Genomic DNA, 20,708 nt, shown 5'->3' with positions numbered 1-20,708 from the left:
AACGTGACAACTGGGCTCCAGAAGTCAGCTCATCTACGGTCTAAGTGATGGTTCTCTTCAATTGACCGATTTCATCTAGCGCTCTGTTAATGCAAAATCTGCGTTTCTTTATGAGCACTCGAAATCTATACTCTTTATAAATCTCGTAATTTATACGATCAAAATGATCAGAACAGAAGTTATAGAAAAACACACGAAAATAAAATCATAGCCCTGATAGTGGAAGCGAATGAAAGCAAATTAAATATTTTTATTATAATTACCTCGAAACTTACTGCTCTAAGAGTATGTTTACTATAAGCATTTTTGATATAAATTTTATCGGAAATCGTTATTTACAGTTGAAATGTTTACATACAAAAAACATTAATTTCAGAAATGTACATCGAGTATTCGAGCCTTACATGTCGTACAAACAGTAAAAAACTAGTTAACTCAATTGGAAATTTCTGCAAAACTAGCGAAGTTTGCATATGAACGAGAAATACTGCTAGAAGCAGAATCAGAACTGTAAATAATACTATCATTTCGAGCGTGTCGGTGCATGTAAATTGATATTAAACATGCCGATGGAATCCGAGCAGGGTGTTCCGTTAGTGCGAGGGATTATATTTTTTTTTCTCACTCAAAACTGTGCGTTCTGATGTCTCAATTTCGAACCTAATCCAATAATTTAATCTATTTTCCCCCAGCTTTACTCTGAATCGCATTCTATTACGATCGCCATTCAACAACCACTTGCTGCTACGATGAGCTCACGATTCACAACCCAATGTGCAGCGCATATGCAAAATTTTCTGATTGCATCAATACACAATTGCAAAATTGAACGCAAACAAAAGTGTGAGACCAGCCGTTCCCACTTACCCTAGCATTTGAAATAGATTTCGGCTCACAGTGGTCATTCACCGGCAGGGTGCCGCTTTATTTAGATATTGTTAGCAGACTTTGATGCGTAATAAAGTTCAGCAAATTAGTGAAATCAAGTTACGTCAAATGTTTCCACAATAGTTCTAGCTTAACTATTCAAAGTAAAGCTAGCCACTGTCCAAAACAAGAGATACCCAGTCTTATTCTCAATAGTGGGGTTCTACAATTGCATGCTTCGAAGCTGTTGCAATTTTCCATTCGATTTTGCTTTTTAATCTATTTGAACATTACGTTTTCAACTTTTCCTTTAAACTCAGGACAAAACATTGAGCCCGTCGGTCTCGAAAGTTTGGTTCTCTCCAAGCCAAATATGTACACGTTTCACTAGGGGCTTATATTACGTCTGGAATAGTTCCTCACCCAGAGAGCTGCTATTTTACGTTGTTACTTCCGCTTGCAACTTTCGACCACCAGATCGACCAACATTTTGCGCTGGTAGTCCGTTATGTCATTATTTGATTGTCATCTACTGCTTTTTGCTATTTTTCGTTGCTTCCCCCGCGGGGTCCCGTTACCAGCAGCGGCTGCCAATTGGACATTGCTACACTGAAAATATTTTTTCGTTATTCCACTCATGCACATTTCGTAAACAAGAAATTCGTAGATTGTACAGCACTTTTGTTAATTGTATATAACGTTCGTATTACAAGTTATCGATTAGAATTGCAACATTACGCATGATTTGTATAATTCACGAATGTACTTTCGTACGAACATGGATAGCAACGATAATTATACGAAAACTTTCGTTCATAATACCTACATATACTAGCAGCACTTATTCCATTACAGAGCGTTCATTCATTTCGTCGCCATTGTTTAATTCGGTTGATAGAAAAACGGTTGTTAGGTGTTTTTTGATATTCAGTGCAAAAAATCATCGTTCCGGAGATTAAAAGCTGTTAATACCAGCAGAATTCAAGCAGGGAATAAAACCTTGGTAAGTTGTTACGATTTTTTGGTCCAATCTTAATCCATTCTAATAGCATAGAAAAGTTGCGTCATTCAAGATCATCAGTGTTGTGATTGTCTACCAAATTTTCTGTCATGCCAAGATTAAATTTAACATACATTCGAATTTCAGGCTAGTAGAAACATAGGTACCTCGCTCTAAAATACGAAAAACAAACATAGTGTGTGCATCTTAGCTTATAGAGAAAAAATGAATTGCTTTGTATGTGGTATTCACTTTGATTCTATTCCATTCATGAGAAAACATTTTCGCCTGTTTCATGATCTACCTGAAAAACATAATTATCAATGCACATTTCATGGTCGATGCAACACTTTGCTCGGAAGCCTGAGTTCATTAACACGTCACTACAAAGATCACATTGAAGCACAATCCACTAATCATCCAAATAATGAAATTGATACTCTGAATCACCCAGCTCTGACTTTACATAGTACTGCATTCTTCGAACCATTACCTTCATCTATTTCACAAGAAAACCAACATACATTCAAATCGACGCCAGTATCAGATACCTATCACTCATCTATGTTGTCTTCGGGAGACTTCCTCTACGATAATGCTTCAGTTGATGAGTGTGGTGTGAAATTTACACTCAACCTCCACAATAACAACAATTTTTCACGAACAGACGTTTTGAACATCCAAAAAAGTGTTATAAAAGACATTGTTAATCCGATTGTTGGCTCCGTTAACACATTTTCAACTCAATACTGCAACACAAACGATCTGGAAAATCGCTTACGATTAACATCACTTATTCATGAAATTTCAAATCCGTTCTACAAATGTGAAAATGAGCAACAATTGTACAGTTGGCTTCTACAAAGTGACAACGTCTGCGATTACGAAGTATTCGAAATTAACAAAGAGATTGCTGAACGATACCGACGAGGAGAACTTGTCTATGATGAAGTTGATGTAACGGGAGTTTTGCTACCTATGTCATTCCAATTTCGAAAAGTTTTTGAAAAAAATTCCTTGCTCCTAAATACTCTTAGCAATATGAAATCAATCAGTGAATCAAATACAAATACACATTTCATCAATGGGGCATTATGGCGAGCAAAAAGTAAACCTTTCATTGATACGGGTAAAATTGTCTTGCCGTTTTTTCTATACATTGATGATTCAGAAATCAACAACGCCCTTGGTACACATACTGATCCGGTATCATTCGTATATTATTCTTTTCCGGTTGTAGAGAACTCAGACATCTACTTGGCAGCAGTTATAAAAGGAAAAGACTATAAAGAGTTCGGTAACGAAAAATGTCTTAATGCTTTGATCAGGTCTATCCGGGATATTGAGGAAAATGGAATTCTCATAGAAACGCCTGAGGGAAAGAAACTCGTGTACTTTGTCCTAGCTCTTTTCATTGGAGACAATTTGGGCCTGAATAAAGTTCTAGGATTCACATCATCCTTCAACCACACATTTTTCTGTAGATTTTGCAAAACTCCTAAGCCCATCACACACACATTGTCCACAGATAATCTGAGTTTAGCTCGTAATCCTGAAAATTATTCTGCAGATGTTGTAGCCAACGATCTCAGTTTAACAGGTGTGCAAGAACATTGCATATTTAATAACATAAAATCTTTCAACGTAACTACCAACTATGCAGTAGATTTGATGCATGATGTTTTTGAAGGTGTATGTCATTATGATATCTGTCATGTTATCAATTATTTCGTTTCAATGAAATATCTAACACTTGAAACACTGAATACACGCAAACACATGTTCAACTATGGAGAAATAGAAATTGACCACGTATCTCCTGAAATTACACAAAATCATTTGAATAAGTTCCGTTTAAAAATGACTGCAAGAGAGATGATGTGTTTTATACATCTGTTTCCTTTAATGGTCGGTGACCTTATTCCGGACGATGATGATGTATGGTCCTTTATTCTGAAATTCCTAGAGCTGATTGACATTCTTCTCTGTTTTGAAATTTCAAGCGATTTAGCAGAACGACTGCGTATTTTAATTACCGAACACCATCAAGATTACGTTCGACTCTTCAAAGATACCTTGAAGCCAAAACACCATATGCTTCTACATTATTATAAAGTGATTCTGCAGTCAGGTCCTCCAAGGCATTACTGGTCTTTTCGTTTTGAAGCGAAGCATAAGGAATTCAAAACGTACGCTCGTAATATAACTAGCCGCAAGAACATATGCATCTCCATAGCGAAAAAGTATCAACTGAAATTTGCTCATTTTATAAATGAGCCTGTTAAGCCAGTATACATCGTACAGTCTCATCATGCTATCATCACAACACATTTTGATTTGATACAAGCGTTCTGCAAGAAACAAAATTTTGATGGAAACAATTTCCGTTGTTATTCCAAATGTGTGTATAAGTCCAAAAAGTATAAACAGGGATATTTTGTGTGTCAATATTTGGATGCAACTTCTGTCGAAAATGTGGTAGTTTTCGAAATAAATGAGGTAATTTTATTTGGTAACTCCCCAACTATACACGTTGTTTGTAAACGAATTGAAATGATAAATTATTATGAGCACTACGCTGCTTATGCAATCGAAACGTGCAATTCCACGAAACAAAGCAAATACTACATTCTTAGCGTTGATAATCTAGCTGGCCCTCCTATTAACCTTCATAAAACAGCTCGGGGGTTGAACATGATTAGGCCGAAACAATATTGCTAAATAACATATTCGAACAGAAAATTGTACGTTTATTGTACTTACATGTCGCAAAGAAAAACTCTAACGCATAATGGAACACTCGGAAGAAACTAACAGTATGGGAACGGTAGTAGTATCAACGCAAGCCACTTCAGACGAAGAACCATCGCAATTTGTGAACATAGAAGATTTTGAACAAATTCCGATTATAGGCGTTATGAATGTTGAAAACAATAATTCTACCTCAAACACGAATGAAAACGAAACCTCCGCGGATGTTACATTTACGTGCCAACAACTTATACAGAAGTATGCAAGCTCTAATGCCGATATACTTGAATTGTATGCGTTGCTTAATAGCTGGAATGTAGGAGATCTGTTCCCGTATTGCTGTCGTAAGTTGAATTTATTTTCCCGAACGTTTTTCAGACACTGTATCAGTCTTAATTGTTCATTCATAAATAGGCCAACACTTGTACGTCGGTGTGCTGAGACATCTTACTCCGGAAATGGCTATATCAATTTTGAACCAACCGTGTATCCCTCTGGGGGCACAAGTTGAATTCTATCACCACTGGCACAACTGGATGGAATCTGCGCGTTCAACAATCGACGTCGAGAAAGCCGAATGTTCTTCGCAGTCCATTACGAGCAAATCTTCGATGAACGAATCAAATTCAGCACAACAGTCCAGAGCTATGGAAGCTCCGCTTGATTTGAACACCATATTAAAGTCAAATCAGTATGGTTTAAATTTGATTGCTGTATTCAACCGGGACAAAATTCTCAACGATAATCTTCGCAAGCTGATGTTGGAATCCATCCTTCAGTTCTGTATTGAAAACAAACACGATTTAACAGTCAAAGACTGTTCTGTATTGGCGGCACAAATAGTCCAGGTTTTTCCAGGAGAAGTAATGGTATGTATAATGGACACTCCACTTCACTATCTTTATCTCTTTTGATTTTGAGTGTAAACAGCGGACGGAAAAGCTGAGTTAGTAAAATGTAACCTAATTTGAAATTGTTTAGCGCTCTCTGTATTTGGCAACTTCGTGAGAGCGAGCTATTGTCAGCTACTGATTAATAGATTTGAAGAACCTTACAATCAGTTCAGGTTGAGCATGATACATATACATATACAATATATGGCTGTGTTCCAATTGAAGACGCGCAAGGCAATTGGTGAATGAACCAGTCTGGCGAAAATATTCAAAAGGACTTAGGGTACCAAACGGCTTCGGCAGTGGTTTGCTGCAGCAATCTTACGAAGAATTCTGCCGATGAAAACCACTGCCGAAGCCGTTCGCCACCCTTTGTGCTTTTGAAATCAAAGTTCAAAATGTTATCTACTCGAATCTTTTAGAACTCCCACGCGAACATACATCATAATCAGAAAGAAAAAACTGTTAGGTACTCGATAGTGGTGTTAGTTTGCGTGGGAGTGCATTTGATCTTCCTTCACTAAAACACATAAGTCCTTTCGAAAATTTTCTCCAGAAGTACGATATAAACAAACTTGTTTCTTTGCAAAAGGTGGAAAATGTTCTTCACTTGTTATACACATTTTCAGTCTAAGCTCTTGAAGGAAAGTATGTAGCGTAGTTTTTTTTTAAATTACATATTGAATATTCATGCAACTGAACATAAGGGTTTTTTTCATAACATAACGTTTTCTCTTCACCTGTTTCGCTTAACAATATCATGAAAATTTCTTGGCTTTTCTATCAAATTTTTTCGATACGGTCAGTGTTCCAGAAACGTCAGAAGAAAAATAGGCCGTATAATATCCACGTTCTTAAATGTTTGCTCGATTACTACCGGCATATTTCTAAAAGCATATGTTAATGATTGACCACTAGACTCACGGGATGAGAACATAGATTCTTTTATCGAACATCTGTTGTTTGATACCTGTAAAACAATTGTAGACTACGACATTGTTTTCGTAACTCACATTATAATATTAATATTATAAGTACCTAAGATTCTCTGGATTTTATTCACCTTCTCATACATTCCCAAACAACTGAAACACTTTGAAGTTTTGACAGATTGCTACTGTACACGCTCGTGGAAAATAACTGTAAAATGAATAAAATTTGACGCATTTTCGTAAAAAGTTGAGCAACCTAGGGGCAAGACACTATTGATATATTGCGAAATATTTCCAATATTCAATATAACAAAGTATTTATCGTTCCATTCCATTCTCCATCATATCATAGCTCATTGACGTTACATTATCGTTGAAGGGATGTCATTGTGACAGAGAAACGATAAAAATCAAAAATATATTAACCAATATCATTATACCTAACAACTTGGGTACGACACTTCGAACATTTCAATGAATACAATCTTTTTTTGTGTTATATTTCAAAAATATCTGAAGCTGACTGAACTAGTCTAAAACTTGTAAGCGGTAATATGAGGTGACTTAAAAAATGCTCTCATTTTTCAATAGGCGTACTACTTCGTTGAAAGGAAAAATAGCGCACCGTTGGGTAAACTCTACCACAAATATCGAAACTGGAAAAGCAATCTCAACCGCAAATCAAGCTTAGAAAAAAGCACGAAGTCCATAGTTGGCAATCCTTCGAAAACGTTTACAACTGAAAAAGACGAAGAAATTCATATCCGCGCTCTGAGACATGAAATGGCTACCATGAGCTACGATGAAAAGCTTGCGCATTGGGTGGGATGTGCTGCAACGCGGTTGAACATAATTCAGAATCAAAACAACCCGCAATCCGCAAGCAAAATATTTGACCTTTGGCCACAGTTCAAAAATCCAGATGGCTATAGGATGGTTTGTTTGTTTCTTAATTATGATTTGTCACTAGACTAATTTGTAATTTTTCTTATAGATCGAAGCTGATTTTGTATTTATACACGGTCAGAAAAACGAATTACTTGATTCCCTTGACGCGTTCGTAGATGTGATGGTGGAGGAAATATTCCCGAAACATCGTGAGTCGTTCAAGTCATCTGAAGACAACGACATGTTGAACAAACTTTCTGACAAAAGCAACAATCTATCACAAAGTACAAAAATCAAGTAATGAATTAGACCTAAGTTGTTTATATAATATTTTATATACTTCAGACTCGTCAGCCGCTATGACGTTCCGTCTTATGCAAATGCTACTACCTTTTTCGCGGATTGAGAAGAAGTTAACAACAGATCCTAAACGACGATTCTACAGTATTCAGGAATCGAGAGAGGCGTTCCTAACTATTTGCGCTACTGAAACCGAGTATAAACAGAAATATGATGAGAAAGTGAAGCGTGAGTCCTGTATTCCACCTTTTATGACACTAATTGGAACTATAGAGAACTTCCATTCAATCATGGTAGACTTTGAGAACATAACATATAAGTTCTACAGCTTTGCAAAGGCTGTAGATGTATGTTTCAAAGCATACCAGCTGTTTAACATTGCTTACCCACCCAAGTGTGAGCACTTGTGGGATTTTTTGAACAGAGAATTCTACAAATTGGAATACGATGGTGCAAGAACGAAACCACATACTTTCGTACTACTAAATGAACTTAACGGTAAGTTTGATAATTCTTGATGTTCATAACATAGAACTGCACATTTTTTAAATTTAATTCATGTTTTTTAGCTGCAAAAGTCAGAAGATCTACGCAACCAGCTGCCGATGCCTGAATTTTCGTTTGCTATAATTTTAGGTTATTTGAAACATCTTCAACATCTTAAAAAATTATATGGATATGAATATACTTGAGTCAAATTTACTTTATTCAAAATATCAGAATTCATGAAATAAAAAAATACAGTCACGTTATTTATGTTTTTTTCAAGTATTGAGAAACAAACTACAATACAAAGCTTAAACCCTAACGACAACGTTTCTCATAATATTGCGTACGTTTCCGTCAAGTTCGTTATCCAGAGAAATTTCCTGTTTCGGAGAATTCTGATTTTCTCAATACTTAAAAATAATCCTTTCTTACCACTAGCGCCCCGACATATATAGCACAACTACATATGAACCCATCTTCTTGAAAACGAAAGACATAAGGATCATCCGAAATTTATAACTGACCTATGATATCTTTTTCTAGACACATTGGGGTTATCATTACGCAAATTTTATGGATTCTGGAAGTCCATTTTCTCCTCTTTCCGATAGGACATTGGATTCAGAATAGTACGAAAAATGTATGCAGCGTACATAATTGTCTGTACATTGTACGAAATATAGTCGAAAGTTTACGAATAGTTTTTAAACTGTACTACTAGGTTCGTTAGTGGTACGAATGTTCTAGTAGAAGTACGTAGTTGTTTTGTACATGCTACAAAAAACGTAAGCATGAGTAATTACTTGAACAAAATTTTTGTGTTCTGTGATTTTGATTTCGTAGAATGTATATATTGTTGCGTACGCTTACTAATTTTTCGTACTATTTACATTATGCAGCGTTTGTTTGTACGATTGATTTAGTTCATTTTAAAAACCTTTCGTCATGTATACGAATAGAAATCTGTTACAATGCTGACAGTTCTAACGAAAGTACCTCCATATTTATTACGCATTGGTTTCGTTGCAGAAAACAACAAAAGGTTTTGTATGTAAAACGAACGTTTTCGTGGAATAAACTAAAATATATTTTCAGTGTAGACGACAACAAAGTATCGAATACCCAGTCCTATTCGATTACAACTTGATCGTTCAGAAAGTCTGCATATCAATATACTACCGTTGCTACCGCTAGGTGGCTGCTTCAGCGTATGCAAATCGAACCTCATCATACCAGACACAGACAGGAAAAGTTATTAACTTCCATTTTACACTGCTTCCGTCCTCAATGATCACCTCTCACCAGCAGTGGCTATTGCATGCCAATGCGACACGATGACCGACTGAAATCTGCTTTGCATGTTGACGTTGTCGATAGCGGCAAAATGGATCAATTCCTCTCGATTTGAATTACGTGACTATTACCGAAAAAAAGTTTTTCGGTTCTCGGTTTCACAGCTTTTTTTTCTCTTCCTGTAGCATGATGCATACGATATACGAATTTATCTGGCCGGTATGCTGTAATTAAACTTACTCATCTCTACTGAGAGAACCAAAAGTCAGTTAATTGCGCGTTTGTGGTCGCATAAGACTCCAGCCGTGATGGATTCTCGATTTCAACTTTATTATTGTTATTATTTTCATTAAAACTGTTGACTTACATCGAAACAAATAAAATGCATATATTTCAATAGTCATATGTATATTATATATAAAAAGATAGTCATCAAACTTTTGGCTCTAGAAATATGCTTTGTTCCAGGGCGCCTTGCGGCTTTAGAACTTCTTCGCTATATGAGCTGAAAATTCTATAGCTTGCTTATGGACATATGGTGATTTTTTTTGAAACAATTGTTTCATTCTACATTTAGAGTCTTTTTGTAGCGGTTCTCTAACCTTTTCATGCCAGTTTTGTAGTGCTGCGCGTCATTTACTTCGAAATAGTCGTTTGTTTCCAACTCTACCACACTTCATTCGAATGGAATCGCTTGTGAGCCACATATCTAACCAACCCTCACTAACACGCAGAAAATCCATCCCCCGGATACCTATAACTCGGTGACGGAATCGTGAAAGGAATCGCAAACACGATCCGGAGGATTCCCACTCACGATTGTTATTTCAACAATCCTAGAGCCATATACAGGGCACTTCTGAGTATTCTTTCTCAGGAATCCTTTTCAAGGACGCTCAGGAATCCAATGTGAGGAATCCTAGAGAATCTATGCGAATCGTATGTGTTCGTCCGGGAAGGAAGCATGAAACAGTCGCTCAGAACCAAATCAGGCGAATGCAGAAGGTGGGGAAATAGTTTGTAGCACAATTCCTTTAATTCACCTGTTGTATCGCGAGTAGAATGAGGAGGAGCATTGTCTTTGTAAAGAGCACTTTTTTATTTCGCCATATGCGGTCGTTACATTCTGAATCGATTCAATTATCTACAGATAGTTTTACCATGTTCAAAATAGTTGATAAATATTATGCTTCGCGGAAACCAAGAAATACTAGCCGATATTGTTGTGTTTTAAGGGCGCTTCAGAAGACTCTCGTCACAGAACAGATATGAACAAAACTCTGCTGCAAATCCTAGCCCACGCTTTCGCATCATTACTTGCTATTCTATCCTACATTGATTTTGCAGAACATCGTTCAAACAGTTCGCTCCAATAGTTTGAACATGCCCAAAAATCTATTCTTTTTTTTTGCTTCTATGACCGGACAAAAAGGTGATTTTAAATCTATCAAAATCCGCACCGCATTCCAGAGATTTTTCACGCGGAAATTCAGTAACAATTCACAACCAACATTGCACACTGGGCCAGGAATGGAATCTAGCGGGTTTGAATTAGTTCGGAATTTAGTCGCGAAGGTGGCGTTACGATGCCAACTTCTTTTCCTTACACGCTATAGCTTTGCGGTTTTCGAAAAAGTTGTAGATCTCTGAATTTTATGAAACTTTACAGAATATACAAAATTTCTAACTCTTCAGGTTTCAGAGATCTTAGAGTTTTTGTAAAATTTGTCTGAATTTCACGTTTTATTGTGATAATTTTAAGAGTTCACCCGAATTAATTTGTTAAAATTTTTTGAAGTAAAATACTTCTCTCAGGAAATTCGGCTACATAGGGATGTGAAATGAAAATTTAAGACCGAAAACAGTGAAAAATATGTCCAATTTCAAATGCTAATAAATCGGTTAGTATTCGATGGATTTCCTTCGTTCTTGCAGAAATAGATTGGAAAATCTTCTAAGATTCTTCCCAAAATAAGATAACTGTAATTTTATTATTCACACTATTGTACTATTGAAAATAGTCAAGCCTTGTCAAAACGAAAAATTCGACCTCTGATTGGTTGTTATATGCTTGCTTCCCAAGCACGGTCGACAGGATCATATACCTTGCAATTGAAAACATGCTATTTGGCCTATATAAGAGCCTGTTTCAGCCGGAGCCGCTCATAATAGTTCTAGACAGCGACAACAGCAGTCGTCCTTTCTTAGCAGCAGTGGTGGGCACCATTCCGCTAATTCGCTAATAAGCGACGCTAAAATTTAGTTAGCGATTTAGCGATTTCGCTAATTTTTGAGCTGGTTAGCGAAACTGTTAGCGTCGCTAAAATTATGGCCTTCGAAACGCTAATCGCTAATTCGCTAAATTTTGTGGAGAAGCGACAATAGAAATATTTAGAAAAACTGTGAATTGCTGATGGCGTACGTAAATTGCTTCGAAAGATGAACATACTTTACTGCGAAAGTTACTCTTGTCATTTTTTTACCCTAGAATGGAGTTCCAGTTATCGTACAAGCCACAGGAGCATTTTGAAGAACAAGCACAGGGTCTAGATTGAATTTTTGGCACACCAAGAACTTTGGTAAATTGCAATGCGCTTGAAATTATGACAACTTTAATAATTATTATATAATTTATATATTATAAAAAACAATAATTGAATTTTCATGAAAACATTCCTAAGGATATCTATTTTCAATGCAAGCTAAATAACTTTTGTTATTCTTGTTTTTACAAAATCAAATATGAATACCGTTTCGTGAACCTCTTACTGTAAATAGCTTTAAAAAATAATTGTTTTCGTTTGTTTAACCAAAAGAGATCAAAGTGGTCCAAATCTTACAAAACACGAGCAATAAATATAGCGATATGACTATTTACATATTAAAAAGTTAGCGATTAGCGATTAGCGAAAGTTCCGCTAATGTGGGTTTAGCGTTTAGCGTTTAGCGTTTATCGAGCTAAATTTACCGGTTAGCGACTTAGCGATTAGCGTCGCTAAATTTTCGGTTAGCGGTGCCCACCACTGCTTAGCAGCAGCTATAGCCCTGTGGTTGGTCACCACGTCTTAGGAGCAGCCCGGTTTTTCTCAGCGTGTGTCGCCAGACAGCCATTATTCCCCCCGTGTTGGGGCAGCATGAAGATTGCCATCAGGAAATCCAATTTTGGAAATCAAAATGCCTTTTTCAAGGCAAATAAACAAGTCATTGAAAGTTAATAATTTTTGTCAACGCAAGCAAGCATTCTGTGTTGCATCCTAGCAATTTAAATCTGTCGCACCCGTCGAATTTACTGAATGTAAAATAGCTTCCATAGTGCATGTTGTCCGTGTATCTTAATTCCCCCAATGTCAGGGCAGCTCAAAAGTTGCGATCAGCAACCGATTTTGAACCGCAAAATGCCTTTTTCAAGGTAAATAAACAAGTAATTGAAGGTTAATAATTTTCTGGCATCAACACAAGCAGACATTCTGTGCGGGATGCAATCAAATTCTATTGTACACAAGCATTCTGGATTTTGGCAATCAAAACTTCTGCTGGCTGTCTGATTTTCAGTGTGAAAACAGCCTTTAACTTTGTTATCAGAGTGCCTGACTACGATTTGATAATATTGTTTGAATTAAATGTTTACAAAATTTTACAATATTCCTCTTTCTCCCATTCAATAAAACAGGTGTTCGGATTTGAACCAAATTTTTGTAGCAAACAATTGATTTTCGGTAAAGCTCAAACTGCAATTTTATTTTGATTATTAGCCTAAGTTTAAATATTAAATTACATAAGACTTACAAGAAGTGGATTCACCTTAGCCGTTTACGATCCTGCTTTCCTATCTACCGCTTAATGGTTTTCTATCGCCAATGTTATTTGTGCTTTGGACCAATTTGTGGGGAGTTTTTCTTTTTTATCCTCGTAGCTAACTCGATTTAGATAATAATTATTTTCCACTTTATTTTCCTAACTTCTACTATTCACTTGTAATGGCGATTTGTTTACTTCCTATCCTCTATGTTTTTGCTATAAATCTATTGCTTTTTCTCTCTGGTTACTTATTCTTTACCTATCTTTCATGTTCATCAAACGTTTAGCATAAATGTCAAACGCCATCCAAAACGACTCCAGTGTTGCCTGCGGTGTTGTAACACCCCAGCCCGTAACATCCGCTACTTCCGGATTTACCGAATCTCCAACACCGCCAAGTTGACCACGCCGCGTCTCTGTATGCTGCCATCAGCGTATCTCACGTCCGCCTGTCTTATCCGTCCATCTGAACCCTTAACTGTTGCCTCCACAATTCCTCTTTTCCAGCCTTTGCGGTTCTTACCGTCTACCACGAACACCAGACCACCCTTTTCGATCGGTTTTTGTTCACCGAACCACTTTGTTCGCTGATTCACCATAGGCAAGTACTCCTTCCTCCAACTCTCCCACATCTTGTCGGCTAGATACTGCGAGCGTTTGTACACATTCCTTAGAACTTCAGCCTGGTTCGTCGATTCATCGTTCCCTTCCAAATCAGCACCGGTTACCATTCCTCGCAGAAAATGGTTTGGAGCCAGCGCTTCAGTTTCTCCAGCGTCTTGTGGTAAATATGTCAACGGGCGCGTATTAATCATGTCCGCTATCTTCGCCAATGCCGTCACCAGGATCTCATCCGTCAATTTCTGACCATCGTCCAACGCAGCCATTGCCTCCTTGACCGAGCGCCCCATGCGTTCCCAGATACCACCCATATGCGGTGTGCTGGGTGGATTAAAGTGCCAGGCAGTGGTGGGGCTAACGATTTTTTCCGCTGACTTGTGTTTGATTTTTTTCCATTCGCATCATCTCGTTGTTCGCGCCCCTAAAGCATGTTGCGTTATCCGAAAAGATGTGGGCTGGTTTACCAAACTTGCTCTGGAAACGACTAATGGCCATCCGACAGGACTCAGTGGTGAGACTATGGACCACTTCCAAATGAACCGCCCGAACAGTCAGGCAAGTGAAAATTGCTACCCACCCTTCTCCTTTCGACGACCAACCGTTACCTCTAATGGGCCAAGGTAGTCAATCCCTACCGAGCTGAAGGGTCGCAAGTGAGAGGTCACTCGCTCAACTGGTAAAGGAGCCATCCTCGGGGTTCGTGGCTGACATCTGTTCACCCTGCACCACACGCAAACTCTTACCACACGTTGAATCGCTGAGCGCAGTTTCGGGATTTGGAATCGCTGTCTCATCTCGTTGAACACGGTTTCCGAATTCGCATGTCCAAACTCCTCGTGGTAGTGCTGAATCAACTTCGCGGTTATTCCATGTGAACGACATAAGATGATTGGATGTTTTTTGTCGAAAGATATTTCACCCGCATTTGCTAGCCTACCATCCATACGCAGCACACCTTCGTCGTCAAGCACCGGTGAACATTTGTAGATACGGCTTCTCTTTTGAACCTCTTCTATCGGCTGCCCCGGATCTAGCTACAAGTTGTTTGAAAGCGCACTCATTTCATCCGGAAAACTATCCCACTGTACTTGTCGCCACAGGATGGTTACTGCCTGTTGCAATTCCTCCTTCGTAAGCGGCGTTTTTACTGTGACATGTTCTGCTGCGACTCGTTCAATCGCTCTTTGTTGTTTCGTGGTGGCCTGCGAAGTTAGTATTGGCACTCCTTTCATCTTTCGCCTGCAATTGGCGACGAAACGCACTGCACTTGCCGTCACTCGTAGCAATCTCGTCCAGCGGGATATCTTCTCAACGGAAATCACTCCATGGAAGAGTATTATTCCCCTCGCATCTTCATTCGTTTCGTCAAGCGTTGCCCCGTCTGATGGCCACTCCGCTTGCGACCGGTACAGAAAGGCTGGTCTTTTGAACCACGCTCTATCGCTCTTCAACGGAGGACCCTGTCCCCACTTCGTCAGCACGTCAGCCATGTTGAGCTTTGTCGGAATCCACCGCCAGTCTTCCACTTTAGTTAGCTCCCATATCTCTCCAACCCGGAAAGCTACAAACTGTTTATACTTGTGCTGGTCCGAATGTAGCCAGCTGCATACGGTCCGGGAATCTGTCCAGAAAACGGTTCGAAGGAACTTGTGCGAATGTGTGTTTAGTATTGTCTGAGACATCCGGGCTCTCAGTACTGCGCCCATCAACTCCAAACGAGGTATTGACTGTCGTTTCAGCGGTGCTACCTTGGCTCTGGACATCATCAAACTGCACAATACTTCTCCTCTTACAACGGCACGCAAATACGCCACACAACCATACGCATGTTCGCTAGCATCTGTGAAGATGTGTACCTCCAACGACTCGATTTCGGTAGTCAACGCGCAGCCTAAATAGCATCGTGGGATTCGAATTGCTTCCACTTCCGGTAACAGGCCGGTCCAGCGCTGCCACAATTCCCAGCACCTGACATCGATCTCCTGATCCCAATCGCATTTGGAACGCCACAGTTGCTGGATGATTATTTTGCCGTGGATGGTAAACGGTGATAGCAGCCCCAGTGGATCGAAAAACCCCATCACGCAGCTGGCAACGAGTCTTTTCGTTGGTCTTTTTCCTTGGAACAGATACGTCAGGACCTCTTCGCGGTGCTTCTTTGAAAAGGCGAATTCGTCCAACACCGGATCCCAGATCACTCCCAACACTCGCTCATTGGAGGTGTGCTTGTCCTGACTGAAATGAACCGGCGCCAACGGCTTCTCTTCTCCCAAACCTTGCAGCACTTCTTGCGAGTTTGACACCCAATTTCGTATTTCGAAGCCCGCTTTCGAATGGACGAATCGCACCTCCTTTGCTAACCGCACTGCTTCGGTAATCGTGTCGACGCTGTCGAAATAATCATCGACATAGTGTCGATTTATAATCGCTGCAGCTGCTCCGGGATATCGGGCGGCGAACTCTTCGGCATTCCGGTTTTTAACGAATTGGGCCGAGCATGGAGAGCTAGTCGACCCAAATGTCGCAACATCCATGACGTAAACGCTCGGAGATACGTCGCAGGTTTTCCGGAAAACAAATCGCTGCGCTTGTTTGTCCTCATCGCGAATTTTAATTTGGTGGAACATTTCCCTCAAGTCTCCACCGAATGCGATTCGTCGTTGCGGAACCCGAACATTACTTTGATCAACGGAACCAGCATGTCCGGTCCTTTCAGCAGCTGTGAGTTCAAGGAAACTCCCTGCACAGTAGCTGCAGCATCCCACACGAGTCTTACTTTGCTGGGTTTCTTGGGGTTTTGCACAACGTTTAGCGGAAGGTACCAAACTTTATCGGGCGGAGTTTCCGTCAACTCCTCGGCGGTAGCAAGATGCGCATATCCTTTTAGCTGATACTCTTCTATCTGCTTGCAAACGTTTTCACGCAGCTTCGGATTCCTTTCTAATCGCTTCTCTAGCTGCTTCATTCTTCGCAGAGCCATTGGAAAACTGTCGGGAAACCGTTGTTCATCTGCTCCCCATAGTAGGCCGGTTTCGAACCTGTTACCAATCCGTTTTGTTGTTCCTTCAAGTATTGCCCGTGCTCGTTTATCTTCTGCTGATTCCTGAGGGAGTATCACGACCGATTCTTCAAGAGCGTAGTGGCGTCTCAATAGCTCATGCAGATCCTCGTTGGAAGTTTCGCGGTGGTACCCCAAAAACTCTCCCAACGATGCGTTGGCGGAATGTCGTGACCCATAAACCGATCACCCAAGCTTGCATCGGACCGCGATTGGTTCTACAGGGGAACCCGCCTTTGCTTCCAATGGAGCAAACGAGTGTATATTGTTCAGCCCGATAAGCAACTCCGGCTGCCCGTCGTAAGAGGCTATCGGCAACCCACGCATGTACTCATACTGCGCAGCTAGCTCTTGCGAGTCCAACTTCTGATTTGGTAGCATAAGCTTGCTTACAGTTCGGACGCCGTTCAACAGCAGCTTGCTCGCATCAACTCCAACGCCGGACGCCCACAAATTCATTCGTCGTGAATCTTCCTCTTCGCGTGTGACATCAGCAGTCCATTTTATCGTCAGCTTCTCTTGTACCCCGACCATGCCGAGCTGGTCTGCTAGTTTCTTCTCAACCAAAGTAACCGAAGCACCTTCATCAAGGAACACCGTTATTGCTTTATTTTTGTAGTACAGCTGCACTGGTACCATCCGGAACATTATTTTAGAATTGGACCGGATGTGCGCACTCATCCCCATCGCGTTTCCAACGGGGTGCATCAATGCATTGTGACGCTCTCTGCAATCGCCAACATTACAGCGAATACGGAATTTGCACACGTCACCGTGCTCATTCAGGCACACATTACACAGCTTTTCGCGAGTTACCAGCCTCAAACGGTCAGCGTATGACATTTGTTTGAAGCGCTCACAATGTCGCAATCGATGACCTGTGTTGCGGCAAACTTTACGGTCGATTACAGTGGCACCAGAATTACTAATTTCGCTGTGGACGAACAAGGCATTTTCTCCTTCGGCTTTTCCCTTCCGAACTGCGCACCACCTTTGGACTGGTGTATCAATTTGGGCTGTACATCGACATCCGCTGCGCAAGCATCGTCCACTATCTCCATTAAAAAATCCGTCAGTGTTCGTAGGGTTGGCTCTCCTGCGGCATTCCTCCTTTGATAACCCAGTCGCGCTTTTCCCGATCTGGAATCTTCGCCACTAAGCTTTTGATAAGCAACGGATTGACGAGGTGTTGCCGAAGTCCCGCCGCTTCCAAGTGTTCACAGAGCTGCTCCACTGTGTTTCCAAATGGGATAAAACTGTTTAGATTGTCCGGTTTTGGCGGCTCTAGTTCGTTTACTTGGTCCAGGAATTCTTGGAGCAATTGCTCCGGACAACCGATTCGGGCAGAAGTAGCTGACCGGATACCAACTCTAGTGCTTTGCCTTCCAGACATTCCTGCAACCGTACCAGATTTTCATGGTTCATATAACCGCAAGCTTCGTTTGATGCTTTGTAGGATGCAAAAAATAATGGCCACTGCTTAGGCTTACCCGAAAACTTGGGAAGTTTGGTGGTTAATCCCCTTCTGGCTGCTAACTGGGCCTTCGTCGGCCCGAATCGTTCCTGCCCCAGCCCATGGTGGCTGCTCTTAGGCTCTCTTCCTTTTTTGTGACGGAGTACTGGTCTCCCCTTCACTGAACGGATTGGAACGCTGACTTATACGATCCGAGTCTTCATCGTAATCATCTTCGAAATCGTCATCGGTGTCCTCTTCTTCTGCCGGCTTATTTATATTCGCCCCACTCAATCGTGGAAGTTTTTCTTTGCTTTCAATAGAAGCACCGCCCACAACTTCAACTAGCGCTGGGATCACCTTGGAAGTTTTGATGACCGAAAGCTCATTAAGCTCTTTATCGAGATCAGCCATCTGCTGCTCAAACGAGCGCTGATTTGCTCGCATCCGCTCAATCTGCATCTTTTTCTTCTGCAATATCTCTTCTTGCAAGGCTCTACGTTCTTCTTCTTCTTCGGCGCGTAGTTTGATCTCCATCTCTAACTTTTTCTTCTGAAACTCGCGCTGCATCCGTTTTCCATCTGCTGCAGTCGCATTTCCGCCTCCAGCTCCTCGTTCTGCCGCTTTTGCCTCTCCTCCAATTCCTTCATCCTCTGTTCGACGCTAGAGGGGCTTTTGCGCAGTATTGAGCTGGATTTTTCAGACTCGTCAGGGGTCTTTTTGCCACGAGCCTGTTTTCTGGCTTCCTTATACTGCTTTTGGTACTCCTGGGCTTGCTGCTGGCAAGCTTTGCTTTGGCAGTACCATTTCTCCGGAATTGAATCTTCAGCAACTCCCACGCAACGTGAATGAAACCATTTCATGCAGCCGTCGCAACAAATCATTTGTTCGTCGCATGTTGATGGGCCACAGATCCCACACGGAGTCGCTGTCAAGTCCAGAATCTCTCTTTCTGCTGTAGATCTAGGATCGTATTCACGGGGCAGGTCCGACATCTCGAATGAACACCTTTTGGTTCACTTCTTTTTGAGAATGTTTGGATTTGAACCAAATTTTTGTAGCAACCAATTGATTTTCGGTAAAGCTCAAACTGCAATTTTATTTTGATTATTAGCCTAAGTTTAAATATTAAATTTCATAAGACTTACAAGAAGTGGATTCACCTTAGCCGTTTACGATCCTGCTTTCCTATCTACCGCTTAATGGTTTTCTATCGCCAATGTTATTTGTGCTTTGGACCAATTTGTGGGGAGTTACTCTACACCGATCGAACCGCACTTGCAGAATCTGTATCTATGGTATTTTGGTAAGTATAAAGATATTTTTCTTATTACCTATTTATTTTAGCTACCTACTACAGGACGAACGAAACTTCCAGGGTAAGTATCTATTAATTTAGATTTCAGGAAATACCGACGAACGCTGTATCTATGGGTAAGTACAATGGATCAAATTTATTTTCGAATTTACACTAAATAACTATTTCTTCAGGCTGCACTCTACTCACAATTTTTCACAAGTTTTCAGGAGCAGTTTTGTAACACCTGTCGCGATTTTTTTTGATCCTCGTAGCTAACTCGATTTAGATAATAATTATTTTCCACTTTATTTTCCTAACTTCTACTATTCACTTGTAATGGCGATTTGTTTACTTCCTATCTTCTATGTTTTTGCTATAAATCTATTGCTTTTTCTCTCTGGTTACTTATTCTTTACCTATCTTTCATGTTCATCAAACGTTTAGCATAAATGTCAAACGCCATCCAAAACGACTCCAGTGTTGCCTGCGGTGTTGTAACAACAGGTAATACGCTGCCTTCGTCATACGCAAGTTCACCATAACACCGCTATCGGTGTAACACAAAAATGCAATCAGCGTCATATCCAATTTTTTTTTTTTCAACAATAAACTGTCCTTTTTAGGACAACCAAACAAAGAAAGATTTAATATTTTCTCGTTCTGAGCTTTAACCAAAAGTTAATTATCTTAATTTGAATTCACATGTACATATACTCTGACTGTTGAAACTTGTTTGCGCCGCAAAGAGTTTGTACTTTTCCTGTTCAGTGAGGTCGTATTTATATGTGAAAACTGAAATTGAGTAGGACTTCAACTTCATTTGCAAAGAATTTTCAATACTGCGGTCAACATTTATTTACTAGGAAAAATGACTGACACGCAAGCAGCCGGGTTAACTCTCTTGTAAAAGTATTCTACTTCAACCTTGCGGTCAAGGCTTTGCACACAACCCTCCTGTGATTTTTTCTTGACAGAAATTGATAATTAATCAATCGTTTTCATCCGAGTACAGACTATAGACTATAGGTCATTCCATACGAAGTGTCCATGATACGTAAAAGCGAC

At 40.1% G+C, this 20,708-nt stretch overlaps 2 protein-coding genes across 2 annotated transcripts; one reads left to right on the top strand and one right to left on the bottom strand.

Moving 5' to 3' along the window:
• The first annotated feature begins 1,690 nt into the window (after nt 1-1,690).
• Nucleotides 1,691-8,374, top strand: LOC129729977 (uncharacterized). Its single transcript, XM_055688912.1, has 7 exons — nt 1,691-1,870; nt 4,642-4,962; nt 5,033-5,487; nt 7,035-7,379; nt 7,438-7,615; nt 7,677-8,129; nt 8,201-8,374. Exons 2-7 carry the CDS (start codon nt 4,659-4,661, stop codon nt 8,242-8,244), a joined length of 1,779 nt encoding a protein of 592 aa, XP_055544887.1. The 5' UTR covers nt 1,691-1,870; nt 4,642-4,658; the 3' UTR covers nt 8,245-8,374.
• A 10,508-nt stretch (nt 8,375-18,882) lies between these two features.
• On the bottom strand, nt 18,883-19,338 carry LOC129728232 (uncharacterized). Its single transcript, XM_055686650.1, has one exon. The coding sequence runs from the start codon at nt 19,336-19,338 to the stop codon at nt 18,883-18,885; it is 456 nt and encodes a 151-aa protein (XP_055542625.1).
• Nucleotides 19,339-20,708: the final 1,370 nt, after the last annotated feature.

This window comes from Wyeomyia smithii, chromosome 3 (genome assembly GCF_029784165.1).
Source record: "Wyeomyia smithii strain HCP4-BCI-WySm-NY-G18 chromosome 3, ASM2978416v1, whole genome shotgun sequence".
In the NCBI taxonomy this organism is placed as follows: domain Eukaryota; kingdom Metazoa; phylum Arthropoda; class Insecta; order Diptera; family Culicidae; genus Wyeomyia; species Wyeomyia smithii.
This window is presented reverse-complemented; position numbering and strand designations above follow the sequence as displayed.

Bases quoted from the DNA above. Each gene is read 5' to 3' on its own strand.
- LOC129728232 (XM_055686650.1), bottom strand. From the start codon at position 19,338: ATGTCGGACCTGCCCCGTGAATACGATCCTAGATCTACAGCAGAAAGA.
- LOC129729977 (XM_055688912.1), top strand. From the start codon at position 4,659: ATGGAACACTCGGAAGAAACTAACAGTATGGGAACGGTAGTAGTATCA. The intron at 7,380-7,437 runs GTTTGTTTGTTT...TTTTTCTTATAG, and splicing joins ATCCAGATGGCTATAGGATG to ATCGAAGCTGATTTTGTATT. The intron at 7,616-7,676 runs GTACAAAAATCA...TATATACTTCAG, and splicing joins AAGCAACAATCTATCACAAA to ACTCGTCAGCCGCTATGACG.